General features: G+C 43.2%; 1 protein-coding gene across 1 annotated transcript in view; it reads right to left on the bottom strand.

Annotated features, from left to right (window-relative positions):
- Positions 1-10,232: 10,232 nt before the first annotated feature.
- The window catches only part of PDE8A (phosphodiesterase 8A), a 128,046-nt gene continuing 122,778 nt past the window's right edge, over positions 10,233-15,500 (bottom strand). The window contains exons 20-23 of the mRNA XM_010571920.1: positions 12,325-12,489; positions 11,266-11,395; positions 10,384-10,503; positions 10,233-10,301 (exon numbers count right to left, since the gene is read on the bottom strand). Of these exons, the coding sequence (XP_010570222.1) occupies positions 10,397-10,503; positions 11,266-11,395; positions 12,325-12,489 (402 nt within the window). The 3' untranslated portion in view covers positions 10,233-10,301; positions 10,384-10,396. The remainder of the gene's footprint in view (positions 10,302-10,383; positions 10,504-11,265; positions 11,396-12,324; positions 12,490-15,500) is intronic.

Below are 15,500 nucleotides of genomic sequence, written 5' to 3'. Positions count from 1 at the left end.
CGCCGGGCGGGGGTCGGCTCCTTCTTTGCTTCAATAAACATGACCTTACAGCCGGGCGCCGGGCGGGCGCTGCCTTCCCTCCGCCGGCGTGGCCGTGGCGCAGCGCGGGCCGAGACGACTCGGGTTTCACTCAGAGTGGGAGCTCCGTCCGCAAGCCGCTGGCCACGCGTGGCGCGGGGGAGCGCGGCGGCCGCCGTCAGCCCTCCGGCCGCCTGTCCCGGGGGAAATGGTGGCTGCGGAGGCGCCCGGGGACCGGCGGGGGCCGCCGGGACTGCGGCGGAGGCTGGTTCGGGACGGCGCCGAACGCAGCGTTTCGCCGAGGAGTAACTGACCAAGGCGGAGGGCACCACGTAGTGCGCCCTGCCTGACCGTCGGCCGGGCCGCGGAACGGCTTTCTCCAGCGACGGCTCTGTCTATAGCTCATCTGTTGCCTCTAGCAGCCCTCTCCCAAACGCCACCGTCTTGTGCAACACCTGCTTATCTTGTCCATCTCCTTTCCTTCCGATAACAAGTGCTTGATCTCGCAGATCTAAGCATGTGAATGACATCCTGCTACTGGGTCGGGCGAGCGATTTCCTTTCCCCCTGCGCCCCGCTCCGGGCACAGCTGAGTGAGAGCCACCAGCTCCCAGCAGCCGCAGCAGCCCCCGGGTTTCCAACAGCCAGGCTGGGGCCGTGACAGAACTGCCGAGGTACTTTGACCCCTGGGGCAGGTGGTCCACAGCTCGCAAATCCGCCTGCGTGGACCCTCACCATCCAGGCTGGGCTGCGCCAAAAGTAGCGCGCAGAGGCCCTCTATTTGGAGGTATTTTGCAGCCAGTCGGATACACTCAAGTTTTCTCTCAATCTCTAAATAAAATTCCTTACGTTGCAGCTACACTGTTGGGAAGTAAATTCCTGGGGCCGCCCCAACACCTCCTGCCCTGTCCTACTCCCATGCTGACCTGAAAGCTGCAGCTAGGCTGCTGGAGTAAACCTATTTGTTGTGCCTGTGCAGTTTAGATATATTTCACGGTGTCCTGGTTTCAGCTGGGATAGAGTTAACTGTCTTCCTAGTAGCTGGTACAGTGCTATGTTTTGAGTTCAGTATGTGAAGAATGTTGATAACACTGATGTTTTCAGTTGTTGCTCAGTAGTGTTTAGACTATAGTCAAGGATTTTTCAGCTTCTCATGCCCAGCCAGGGCACCTGACCCAAACTGGCCAACAGTATATTCCATACCATGGGACGTCCCATCTAGTTTAGAACTGGGAAGGGGGGGGGGAATCGCCGCTCGGGGACTGGCCAGGTATCAGTTGGCAGGTGGTGAGTAATTGCCCTGCGCATCATTTGTACATTCCAATCCTTTTACTACTACTGTTGTCATTTTATTAGTGTTATCATTATCATTAGTAGTTTCTTCTTTTCTGTTCTATTAAACTGTTCTTATCTCAACCCAGGAGTTTTACTTCTTTTCCTGATTTTCTCCCCCATCCCACTGGATGGGGGGGGAGTGAGTGAGCGGCTGCGTGGTGCTTAGTTGCTGGCTGGGGTTAAACCACGACACACAGCCCGTGTAATAAAACACTGGATGAACACTGAAGAGCCTTGCCATTTATAATCTGAGTTTGTAAACATTTCTTCTACCAAGACTCAGTAGCAGCCCTGCTTGCCTTCACTCCTTTGGTGTGGCTTTTCCTGCCTCCAGGAAAGCACCTGGTGCATTTAGTATGGGCCTAGGCTGTGGGAGAGCTTCAGTATCCTCAGACTAAATCATTTCATGTCTTACAGGTTGGCCCACCACCAGTCAGGCTTGCCAGACCAACCTGAAGCCTTATTTGCGTGTTTGCCACCTTGTGCCATAGTGCATGGTTAGGAGGGCTCAGCTATTCATGAAGCTGCAGCTTGTCTGCAGCTTGGCCTCCTCTGGACCAGCTGCGCTCCTGGGTTTCACTGCACTCCTGATTCCTCAGGGCCTCCCAGGACAGCCAAAGGCAGGAAAAACAGCCACGGGAGGGAAAGCTGGGCAGCGGATGGTTGCCAAGGCTCAGCACAGAGGCAGCTGTCACAGGTAGGGACAAGCTGCTGGGCTTCATTCGTAACTTTTTATTCTTGCACAAGGCAAAGAAATAGCCAGAGGTAAAGAGCAGTAGCCCTAAACCACCTCTGCAGTCTCTGTATCCTGGAGGTAACAAAGCACTGCTTGGCCTCAGCAGAAGAAAAGCAAATTGCTCATCAGACTCCTCTTCCAAGCAAAGTAAACACTTTGCCTCCTGCCCTTGAAATGGCTTATCAAAGAGCAATATCTCATCAAAGCCTCTTTCAAATCTGAGCTAACTACTGTTTGTGCTATTATTAACTGGAGTCAATTTGAGAAGGGGAGCTAGGGGGCTTTGATTCCTCTGACATGAAAGCTTTAAAGAAGAGAAAGAAGTCATAGTATCAACCTGCGATGCCATGGCATACAGATGAAAGCCTAGGTGTCATTTTTGCCTGCAGAGCCTCACCGTGACTTCAGTGGCCTGACTTTGGGGTAGCTCAAGCCTGATTTATGAACTGCAGTTTGCTCCCTTGGGTCCCACAGAGCACGACCTTTCCTCCTCTCCAACACCCCACAAAGGCAGGGAGAAAAAGTCACATTGCTTCCCATACATGGAAGCACGTGGTCTACAGTGATGATTTATTAAGCCCCAAATTTCTGCACATACCCAAAGAGATCACTTGTATTGACAAACGGGAAAGGACACTTAAGAAGCAGTCCGACTTCCTCACAGCCCGTCAGATGTAAAAGAAAACCTTTGTTCCTGGTGGAGAACTTAAAATTTGGCATCATCATTGTTACAACCTGTTCTCTTGCTTTGCATTCCTCTGTCTCTGCATTAACCCCAGAGTTAATATCTGGCTCTTGGAAGAGTTAAATAAGCTGAAAAGTCGAATGACAGACAGACAAAAATACACATGCATATACAAAGATCTGTTTAAATTAGAAATTGATATGACTTTTTTCTTTTGCTGCACATGGAAAAGCAACCATTGGCTTTTAGGCTGTGTGGTTGCCTTCTTGGTCCCTCAGTGGCTTTCTGCATATTGCTAGTGTATGTTGGCTGATGCTGGGTCAGCTCAGTTGTGAAGCTATGAAGAGCAGGCCGTGCAGGGGTAGCTCTGTGTGCTTACAGGACTGGTATCAAACTGAAGAAAATCTAAGCTTAGGGAGCAGTTTATCAGAAGAGCTGGGAACAGGTCTGAACTTTACTCAGCCACGGCACTGTGGCATTTCAGGTACAGACTATAATAATGTGACCATGTATTTGCAACCAGTCTCAGGGCAGACTTCCTTCAGAAAGCCAAAATTATCTAAAAGGTGGACCTGTGGGTAAAAAAGAACACCTAATAGGCAGATTATGAACCGAACTAAGCCAATGAAAGTGAAGTATAACTTCACCAAAATCAGTGCGTTGGGAAGGTTTTTTACTCGAAAGTCCTGAGGTGGGGCTACTGGTGGGCAGATGTTTCTCTGTGGGATGCTAAGTAGGAGAAAAAACCCCAAAGTCCCTTTTTTTCAGACCACCTTCTAGAAACACTGTTGACTCTTGTTACAACAAAAGCAACACAAATACCACTTTGCTAATACATAGGGAGCCAGACTTAAACATGTCACTGATATTTACTTAACAAATATTGTTAGGTATGTACTCTGATGTGGTTCAAAGAACACTTGTTTATTTAAAACAGCTTATTTTAAAACAAGGCTTTTTGTTTTCTTTCTTTTTTTGTTCCTGGCATGAGACAGCAGCTAAAACTTTCTGCTTTCTGACCTTGGCTTGTCAGAGATTTGTCCTAACAGGGGAAAGCATATTTGCACTGAGTCTGCCAGCTTGGATTTTCAAGAGCTGGGAGAAGCTGCTCACTTGTAGGGCTTGGCTGTATGGTGAGGAGAATTTCATTTTGCTCTCACGATGTCCTGAGAACTGTCTATTCATGCAATTTCTCCCTAACTATCTCCAAAAGCTGTGTCTGATGGTATGCATGCCATTCCCAACCCAGTCTCAGTGGGGTGGCTGGGCACCTTGCCTGTTTCTTAGCACTTACATTCATGCTATATCATTGCAGTCTTACTTACGGTAAACAGCATCTGAAATAGCTGGCACCAGCCACTGCTGGGGACAGGCGCTGGGACTCTATGTGCACACACTGATGGCATTCGGCACTCCCGCAGATCTCACTGAGGTCAGGACAAAGTGGGGAGGGAGGACAGATTTCTGGCTTCTCAGGAGCTCTGACCAGTATCTCTGTAAAGTGGCAGTGACAAACCATTATGAAAGCACCTGCTTTTTAAATTTTTCTTCCCACTTTTTTTGAAAGTCAGGATGGTTCAACCTGGAGCCCTCAGCAGCAGCCTGGCAGCCTCCAGGACTAGGCCAGGGTTTTCCATAGGGTGGATGCCGACAAGCCACTGTGCTTTCCTGCAACTTGTTTTGCTCACCTGCGAAAGGGCTCTGTGGGTCTTCTTGTAAAGCACTTAGGGATCTGTAAACAAAAAAATTCATTTTCTGTAAAGAAAAATATTACACGCAAAGTAACATCTTTGGTTTTTTTTAGGCAAAAAGGGACAGTTCTTGCTGGAGGTGCAAAGCAATATTCCTCACACATCCACACTGCAAATACCAAGGGAATCTCACCAAACATATTCCATTTCATCTTTAGGCTGAAGACAAAGCCATACGTCCTCCCAAGGGAATAGGGAGCTGCAGGATCACTAGGATGACGTCATTCTACTTGGTTATAAAACATGCTGCACACTGAACTTGGCACTCAGCATGCTCAGGTTGAGCTAAGAGCTAATGTAATGAACTGTGGGGAAGGATTTACATCAAATACCACTTTGGAATATTAAAGACAGACAGGACCAACTTCTCACTTGAATAATTACACACTGGCTAAATTCCTCCTTTCATTTCAAAACCAGACAATCACCTTTTTCACTTCTTCTCTAAAACTGTGTGCGTTGCTGTGCTATTTCACTACCTCAAGAGAAACATGTGTGATTAAATGATGAAGTAACTTCTGTTAATTACCATGGGCTGAATGAATCAAGATTAGTTTTAGCTCTAGCAATGACTCTTGCCACTCGAGGGGGGGAGCAAGCAAACCAAGAAAAGAGAGATTCAAATTTCAACAAGTGTCCACAGTTGCTTGTATTTGCTAACATAACCTCAAAGGCAGAGGTGCCTGTGAACACTCCTGAACTTCAGTTTGCATGTGGGAGTACAATACAAAAGACCTTGCATACATATTCACACTGCATGCAGTAGCAATGCAGTGCTCACAAGCTGTTTTAGTTAACTATGTTTGTATTCTCCTGCGTGTGGATACCAGTGTAAGCCTTTCAGCCACTACAGGGTATTCTTCCAGGCTCACTTTAACCTGAATCAGAAAAAGAAGATTTTCTTGTGGTAAAAGTTGTTGTAAGCAGCAAGAGTCAATCTGAAAGGAAAGATTTAGTCCCAGCATTATGGCTGTGTGTTTGAGGGAGATCCAGAGCCAGTGGAAGTTAAGGGAAGGACTCCTAGCAAATGGAATCAGAAGAAAAACCGAAGACAGAGAAGCTGAGATGGAAAAAGTGGAACATCAGAAGACCAGACTGTTTCCTGGCCTGAGAAAGACTTACTGTTAAACCACAGGCAGGGCTTGAAGGTCCAGGACTTCAAAGGTGTTTAGAAGCGTCAAACCCATTTTGCTTCATGGCTCTGGGTCCTCTGGCCTCTTCTAACTCAGTTGCCTTTCTTGTTAAAGAGGATGCTAACACATAGCTTTGCAGGGTTTGCAAAGCTAAGTTCACTGAAGTTTATATGGGAAGCGTGGGAGGAGATTCTTAAAGATGTTAAACAATGGAAAAAGAAACCATGAGACAGTTTGCCTTAGTAACATTCAAAGCAGGCACTGAGAGAAAGCATTCAGCGGTGTTACAACACAGAAGTCCTTTGCCCACGGAGCCATAGCTTCAGCAGAACAAAAAAATAGCTGAAGCACCTGGACATCCCCTTTGTTCTGAACCAGCAATACAGGCTGCACAGGGCCATGGTAGTAATTTAAAAGCTCATTTTCTGCATCCAAACATCGTGTCAGGATGAAATGCAATCCATCCTGCTATCATTTAACGAGCACCCCTGGGACCACTGTACCTTGGAGGCATGATGTCACACATCAGCAGAGAGATTATTTGTTTTGAAGCTTGTGAATAGCTCTGAGACTTCATTTGAAAGTGCTCCATGCAGAGTCATGACTCAAACCCTTCTGGTCTCACAGAAGGGTGCAACTGACTACAGTTTCCCTGTGCTGTTTTTGAGCATCATGTAAGGGATTAGTAGATATTTAATTTTATTACCCTTTTGTATCTTTATGTAGGAATGGCTCTGTCATTGCTTCAATTCCTTCACGTTCATGACACATCTTCTTAAGTGTCGTATCAATGATGCCTCTACTGAGACAAGCAGAGACAGCCATAGCAAAAAGCACTGCAACAAAAACCAAGGCATTTGCTCCATTTCAGGTGATTTTTAATTTATATATAGCCATTGGGAAAATCATAGTATGAAAGCCATCATCAGACCTGTGACAAGGTAGCTGCGCACAACACCTGTCTGGTTTCTCCTTTTGCAAGAATAAGAAATTATTACTCAGAATTTTATACCAATCCCTTGAAGGGACCAAGATATTAATCTATGGCAATTTGCTGAGAAGCCAACATTTTTTTTTACCAGATCATAATAGTTCAGACTCACCTGGAAGCAACTAAAGCAATACCCAGGTTTAGCAGCAGTATTACCCGACTGAAAATATGCAGCATGGAAAACAGAGCCAATCACTCTGAATGGGTCATTTAATACTGAATTGCTGAACCTTATTCAGTTTTAAAACACAAAGCTTTAAGATTAAAATCCTGGAGGTGCATAAAGGACCTCTCCTTCATCATGTCTACATTGGAATTTACTCTTGTATTAGCATTAAAGCAACAACAAATGAAAAGTGCAGACACTGTATAAGACTGCCAGCCTGTCTGAAATTGGGAATAACTTCAATCATACTCTTTCAGTTTATTCCAGTGTTCTTCCTTCCATGGTGAAGGACCATCAGTAAAGCCATGGTTACTGTCCCAAGCATAGTTCCATCACCGAGTGATAGTTCAAAAAGCATGGGAAGAGATACTAAACTGGAAAGGGTTCAGAGCACAGGGCATGTGATGTTGCTATGTAATACTGGTGAAGAAAGGAAGGGGATCTGGAATGGCTGAAGAATCTGCAATGGGATCCAAAGACATCTGGATCCTGGAGCGATGAATATCACATTAGAGCTATTACTGCTCCACAGCAAGGCCCTTCCTGCTGCATGGGCAGCAGCCTGGAATCGCCCCCACTGAACCTGCACAGCCTCGCACTGCACAGAAGGTCTAAGAGGTGTAGCTTGTAGAGAGAAGCTCAGTGGGAAGAGATCTTAGGTGAGGATCAAGCATGGTGGTTCCAGACTTTATACTCTGTCCCTGGCAACAGCAAAATTTAAATGGACAACAGAATGAACAGAGCTGCATTTAGTGGCTGCAAATCAGTGTTTTATGTTAAGTGAAATTATTGTACAGCAATATGGACATAAATCTGGCTGATACAGAGGGCTAATGATTAGCACAGCTCTACACTCCAAGTAATAGCATTAAAGATGCAATGTGAATTTCAGGGAATTAATCATATTGATCACATCTTTTCAATGATGATGCATCAGGCATTTTTATAGCAGGTTAAATTAGCTGCTTTTACCTTTCATTAATATAGCCCAGAATATTAACTATGCTTATGGAGAAATATTTTTACCCCCTTCCTGCAGACATTCTCCAGGCCCATATGCTGTTACTTTTTCTCTCCTATCCTCACTGCAGCAGATAAGTGGAGGAGATATTGACGGTGTGATGCAGCTTCCCTCTAATGCAGTCAGAATAGCTTTTCCTTGAACTAGGCACAGGAGCCGGCATGCAATAGAAGAGATTAATACCTGGTGGCAAATTACAGCTGATTACAAAAGGTGCATATATAGGGAAACACAATGTAATATTGCCAGGAGAACAATGTATCCAGCAGCTAATTCTCCCTTTCCTTGCATGTTCCCTTTGAAAATAGGACACTTGTTTTTTTCAGCCTTCAATGAAAATGTATCTGCTCCTTCAGTATCAATTGTACAACCCCTGGAATATCGACAAGGACCCCAAGCCCTCTGTCCTACTATTGTCAGTGAGACAGTGGCATGGTCTGGGCACTCCTAGGCAGGATCCAAGCCCCGCTGGCTTAGGCAATATACACGCATCGATGAACTAAAGGAAATTACGAAAGGGAATTCCCTGCCCTGACAAGATATAACCCAAATTCTGCGTAGGAAGGGAGAGCACAAGCTGCGTAAGGGCAGCACTAGCAGAAAGGCATGACGCAAACATGAACAGTAGTGAGCTACAAATGGTGGTGGTCCATGAGCCTCATCGGCTTGGAGATTAAGAAGAAACACAGAAACAGGTAACACCTGGAGCAGTCACCTGTTCCTTTCTTACCTGATTTAAGACTCCTAGTGCTGCAGTCCCTGAATTGCTCCATCATCCATCTTGCCCCTGCTTGTGCTTCTTCAGGAATAGTTCAAAATGCCTCTATAGTCAGTTGTCTCTGCACTGACAATAGTCAGCAATTCTTTCAGTGCTTCTGGAGTGCCTTTCTGCCTACCAGGGAGGCTGACAGGATACTCTTTCAGTCCTTCAGTGGAATACAGCGTGGCACTGCCTTTTAGCTGTGAAGAGACTTGTCCAAGGGCACACAAGGGTTTGATGGGCTTGCCAAGGGCTGGCCACAAATACCGGGGCTTGACAGCCACGTACCACCTTTCATCACCCTTATGCCAGTCCAACCCCCTCAACTCTTCCCTTCCCCAGACAGCAAGTATCTTAGTTATTTTTAAAAGAATTTCATGTATCTGTTAGTCTGCAAACTACAAAGTAAATATAAGTTTCAAATGAAATGGCTAGGACTTTGACGCTTCTTAAAATATACATTTTATTATTTTCTGGTGTTTGCTATGAAGGTTTCATTCAAATTGTGAAGGTACACAGCCTTTACAAACTTCTTGAGTTAAAGGTTTTTGTTGGTGGTTTTATGTTCTGTTTCTTTCATGGCAGAGGAAAATACATAGGCTGTAAAATGTTGAAATTCATTAGATGTTTAGTATTACCTCTTCATATATGCTGTGGAATGCTTTGTAGAAATACTGTATAAAATAAGGCAGACTTTGACAGGGAATTCAGTCATAAAATTTCATGGGAGAAAACAAAAAGTTCCAACATATTATTTTTGTAGCCAAGGGAAGATCAGGTGGTCGTCACTGGTTTGTGGGAGAACTACTGCAGTTCTGGTGCTCAGGCAGTATACGTTTCTTGTTTATTCTACTATTCTCAGGTGATAGCTTTTCAATAAAACTTATTTTAATTAACATAAATCAGACAATATTTAAACATACACATCTATCCTTACAGTGCAATAAAAATGTATCATTGTATAGTATTTTGTATTTGCATTATGAAAATAAAAGGTCTGTACATCAATTAAATGTATATTAATGAGTATGAATCATGTAAATTTGTAATGCATCTAAAGTTGGCTTTGGCTTTTAAGTATTTATAAATTCATAGAAAATATTGAACATCTAACAAAATAAATAAAACGTATCATTTTAATCATAGATGCTAACGATCAACCTCAAAAATTCTTGTGTTATTTTTTACATTTGCTACTAAATTTCTTAGAGAACTCACTTTCAGTAGTGCTCAGAAGTGAATGATTGCACCTTCTGTGATGTGAAAAAATAGAGTACATCTATTTTTCATAGATCAAAAATTCCTTCTTATAGAGTTGCCTTTTAAATGTCTGATTGTTCTATGTAACTGTCTTAAGTGCTTATAAAAAGCATGTAGCTTTCTCATAAAAGCCGTGAGTCTCTATTAATAGATAATTCTTTTTCACTTGCAGGATTGAGGATTAAGCAAAATCTTCTAGTGAATGTCCTTTTTATGAAGATTCTTCAAGGTCTTCCAGCTTCACATACTGGTATGAAGATATCACAAAAATATGTTCACTAATAAACCCTCTTCAGGACAAGTACTGCAGCAATCCAGTGTAATTCCACTTGGTAGGCTTATTTCATTGGAGTCCACACATGGTAGTTTGTGGAAGTCAACTGCTGACCTCATGTTCTCTTGAATTTGAAAGTTCCCCAAGTGCATGGGCTAGCCTTACTGTAATACTGAAGAGACCAAAACAAATCTCAAATCACATGAATAAAAGTGAGCTTGAATAAATATGCATCTGGTTAGTAAATTACACACCATGGTCTAATTGCTATTCTGGTGGTGGTCGAAGGCTCCGCAGCTTCCTTTCATCTAGTCCTTTCCAGTATTTAAAGTTATTATCCAGATGCTGCATCAAATTTGGCAGGTCTGCAAATGCTAGGGAAGAAAGGGCAGAGTGTATTTAGTTTGCAGAATCGAAACAGTCACATGATTCTGCTGCTTAAATATCACTTGAAATGTCTTGGCAACTGTGTTAAGTAGGAAAGCTTAAATCTGTCATACTGATACTTGAAATGGTTTTGGCTGTATAGCTTTCATCATTCATGTATCACTCAGGCCACTGAGAACAGTTCTGTAAGTCTACTAATACTGGTATTGCAAGTCCCAGCAAAGGGACTCAGTTTTCCAGGAGGGGCATAGCTAATTATGCTTGTAATTATTCTACTTCATCAAATCTCAGTCACATGTCATGATCTGGCATTCAGGAGAGTCACATTTCTGACCACTTTTACCATGGAGGCAGCACTTGGAAGGAAATAGCTGCTCCCCCAAGCAGTTTCCAGAATGTAGAAATTTGTCTTGAAGAATAACTGATATTAACATGGACAAAATGACTGTGCCCAAAGTGCTATCAAGGAGAATATGTTCTGTTCTCCATTTACAGAGAAGCAAGTTTAAAACGAAGAAAGTTAAACATTGCGTGAATCTAATATATTAAAGAGAAGCCACGAGAATGGCTTGTAGCAGTATCAAAATACTTCTAAGCAATAATGAAGTTATTCAGCTTACTTGAACTGCAGAAACCTTCCCTTTTCTCTCCCTTTCTCTAGGAGCCATAAGAAAGCAATTTTGTATCACAGTAGTTTCAAATGTTCACAAAATAGTTATTGTCAGGAAATATAGCAAAGTTTTGCTTACCATCCCAGGCATCAAACATATCAGTAATGAAGTAATCAATGAATGATATTTGGGATTTGGGGATGCTGCAAGTATTTCTGTCAAAAACTGGCATCACAACAGGTAAACCTTGCCTCTTTTCTTCATCAGTCTGCAAAAAACACTCTTGTGATTATTCAGCTAAGACACATTCTGTTAATTGGCTTCTTTTAGCAGCAGATTGTTTGGCACTGACTAAAGCATGCAACTGCTAAATAAACAGAGGAACCTGAATAAATCTGAAGAAGCAGCAATTTAATCTTGAGCACCTAGTCGTCTAGGTTTCAGGGAAACAGCAGACAAATAGTGCCTTCCAGTGTTTCCCACAAAGTGATACATTTACCTTCTGCATCTACACACAAAGCTGACCCTAAGTAATTTCACACGTTACTGATTAAATTATGACTGCTTTGGAGCTAAAAGATGCTCAATCATTTTCAATCTCTGATGGAAGTGACAATCTGTACAACTCAGAGATGGCAAAATATCTTTTTTTATCCTCTTTTTCTCCCCTTGAGGTACCAAGTCCCAATTGCAGCATTGGGTCTATCATCTGCAATAATGACTCTGCCCTCTCCTTTTCCCCATCTTCCTAAAACCATTCTGCAGCACAGTGTGCTACGGTCTTACAGCATTTCTTGGAGTGAGTGCTGTTCCCATGCTAACACTAAGAGCTGATGATCCCATTACTGAAGCATAGCCAGAATGTGGGTACACGGAAGGCACCCTTCCTCTGCCTCTTGTGATGGGAACACATTTGCAGGCAAAACTCAAAAAGCCCAGCTCCATACTGAACAACATGAAAGCTTAAATTTTTCAAAAACTGCACTGTAGAAGTTGTCAACTTTCGTCTGTCTGAAGGCATCTAGTCTTGTATTGGCATGCATAATATCCCATCATTTAAAATTAAAAAGTTGTTATTTTTCACATTATGTAATGCAGCCTTAGACATTCTGGGACACTGGCAGTATATGCACCCTTCTCTTCCCTTTTCAAGAGATGCTCACCTGGAATTTCAGCAGCCCATTTTAGCTGCCTTACCTGTGCAAAGTACTCCTCAGAGATGCGTCCAGCCCACTCTATACACTGTTCTATGGGTCTGCATGGATTGGAAATGTCAGCACACTTTATCAACATACGTTTGATAAGGATACGGTTTTCAGGAGACGTGAGAACAGTTTTGATTGACTCTCCATCACCATTATTCTGTAACATTTAAGAATTAAAAACAATCCATTAGCAAGGTCTCTGTGCACTTACTCAAAAGGTTTGTGCCTTGGGAACGCTTTCAGCAGATCCTACAAGGATCAGTCCTGCTACTGACTACCCTATTTGACGTCCAGCCAAATTTATAAGGGGATTATGAATGTTAGCCACAGCTCTGAACTAGTACTGAATTCAGTTTCTAGATTCAGTCACTGTCTTTCTGACAGATCTCTTGGGCATCTTTGGGCAAGTCATCTAATCCCTCTGTGCCTTATCTGCCTTCTTAAAAGTGTGGAGAGGATCCATTCATCACTACACACATCACGGTGAGCACTGTGTAGGCAGAAAAATGTAATTCTCTGCTGAAATCCAAGGATTAGTGGACTTGCACATTAAGAGTGTGGAATAGCTGGTTCAAAAAAAAATGACTGACCCGACACGCATGGTCATCCTCTGCATGCAAACCTCAATGGCGTGAGCATCAATCAATCTGACAGCGCTGCTACTATTAGGAGAGTCAGATCCCACATTGCCTCCCAGGCATGCTCCTCATTCCCTTCCACTGGACCCATGTTAGCCCATCAGTCTCTGATCTGACGGGGAATTTTGCTTTTTGAGCTTATCAGTATTAAAGCAATATATTAGAAACATGCTTCCGAACAGCCTTGTCTTGCCTCTGCAAGTCTAGGAAAGTTTTCAGCCCACGCACAGCTTATATTTGGTTCCCAGGCTGCACATATAAGCGCGTCAACAGTACTCTATATTTGGAGCCAGTACATAGCTAATATGAGTAAAGGCTCCGATGATCCAGATTAGAACCTATTTTCTGTGGAGCTCTGATGAAGTAAGTTTCCAAAGGACACAGATTCAGGATTAAAATATCTTAAAAAATTACCTGTAAGTACAGTATTATTACTTGACTTTTTAGGGATGGGTAGGTATAGAAATTTACAACACCATCTACTCACAATAGAAACTCTTTGAAGCAAGGAGTATGCTAGACTTCTCTGGCACCTAACAAGGTCTTGCTCTATAGTCAGAGCAGTGTAGAAGTAACAGTAACAACTGATAATGATAATTATGATAATAATAATAATGTGCCACCAGTTCCTGCAGTATTTTGTACGAAGAGAGAGATACAAAGCAGCAGAAACATTCTGTTCTTTTATTAGGACATACTTTTCAGAAGAAAGGTCTTGTGGGGGAAGAAAGTTCTTCCTAAAGGAAGAAAATGACAATAATAAAAAAATTATTATTTGGTAGCATATTGGCTCAGAAACACCAGCTCCACAGTTCTCACTAAAATGAGACTCCCAAACCAATTCTCTTCCCTCATTTTTAGATATGTGGAAGGGAAGATACAGAGCAAACAAAGTGAGGTGAATACATCTTCAAATGCATGGCAAAATTACGTAAGAGAAAGCCAGAATAAAGTGATGGAAGCTCCAGAAACTCAAGCATGGAAATTAAGCACTGAAAATTATTAGTGATCGTTCAGTTAAGGATAGTAGAGAATATCCTAGTAGGTAAACCACCAGGAATCAAGAAAGGATGTTCGCTTCTGTGATCTGTTCAAACCAAGGGCACTGTATGCGGATGTCTTGGGAATAAAATGTGCTAACTGTGCTTAGTCCCAGCATCCTGCTCAGAGTGCAGAGGTGTCTCTGCATGTCAGATGTTGGCTTCCTGTCATAGGCTTAGGTGACATCATGAACGGAAATGGGAGGATAAAGGATGCTGGAGCTGGAAAAGATTTTTTTCAGTTTATGAAACAAAAGAAGAAAGGAAACAAACAGAGCAGCCTCTCAGCATGGCTCTTTGAACAAATATGTATAAAAATAATAAATAAAAAAACTAAGTGGAACTGTCCCATTCAGAACACACGGTTGGCAGCTCAGCCTGCAAACACTACACTGAGTCACCGCCATGACTGGAAACCAGGCCAGGAAACACACGCTGCCACTGCAACCAGATACACAACCAGACTTGAAAGAGGATTTGCCAGTGTTGTTCTACTAGTAACAAGCACAGCTAATGATTTGGTGGTATACCCACTCACACATTACAGGCCTTTTAATAGGAACCTGCTGAACTGAGAAACTCCCAACCAAAAGAAGGGAAACATTTTACTTCTTGTTTTCAATAAAGATTACAGAGGCTTTGTCTTTCTTCCCATCCTTGGGCAGAATTTGCTGGGAATCACAAATGCCTTATGGGGCAGTTATTTCCCTGCAGCCCCTGGGGCTCAAGGGCAGAATTAAACTTTTGTTTGATTTCTATACGTCACTGTATTTGTTTTTACTGTCTGACTGTACAGGTCCAAGCCCCGTTCTTCAACAGCAACAGCTATTCAGCTCTCCATAACAGGCAAGAAGAGGAGTTTGGCTCCTTGGATGGATGCTGCTGCTCAAAAAACTGCTGCATCCCAATTCTTGGGGCTGGGAGAAGGGGCTCTGCGCACCAAGCAAGGCCAGTACACAGCCCTCCAGCAGGACCATGTGCCCTAGACAGTTACACACTCCACAAGGTCACCCAGAAGCAGCAGCTCCCTTCTCTTCCTCCATGTCTCTTCCCCTCCTATGCTGAATGCTGCTACACTCACCCAGAGAGGCTGTCCAACTGAGGACTTAACAGCCTTTCTCCTAGTTTAGTCAGTAAAACCAGTATCCTACTGGGACTTTGGCTTCACATTCACATAGTTCTCATTAGCATCACTGGGTGCCAATAACAAAGCTAATTCTACTGTGGACAAAGGTACTCTCCTCCAATTAAGATCCAGTCTGCTTCTGATGGGTGAATGAACAAGACCTGTTCCTCTCCCACCTTCAGATAATAAAAAGACTGCCCTCCCCCATTACATGCAGCAGTCATAAATGTGCCTTCTAAAAAACATGGTAAGAAAACACATAAAACCATTACAGCTCCTACAGGACGTTGCCACCGATGCACTTTATTATAATCATTTCTGAAAATCTTCTCTTTGCAAAAAAAACATTCCAACAAAATTATAT

The sequence above is a fragment of the Haliaeetus leucocephalus genome, unplaced genomic scaffold (assembly GCF_000737465.1).
Source record: "Haliaeetus leucocephalus isolate CR32 unplaced genomic scaffold, Haliaeetus_leucocephalus-4.0 Scaffold339, whole genome shotgun sequence".
In the NCBI taxonomy this organism is placed as follows: Eukaryota; Metazoa; Chordata; class Aves; order Accipitriformes; family Accipitridae; genus Haliaeetus; species Haliaeetus leucocephalus.
Note: the sequence above shows the minus strand (reverse complement) of the source record. Positions and strands in the feature narration are given on the sequence as shown.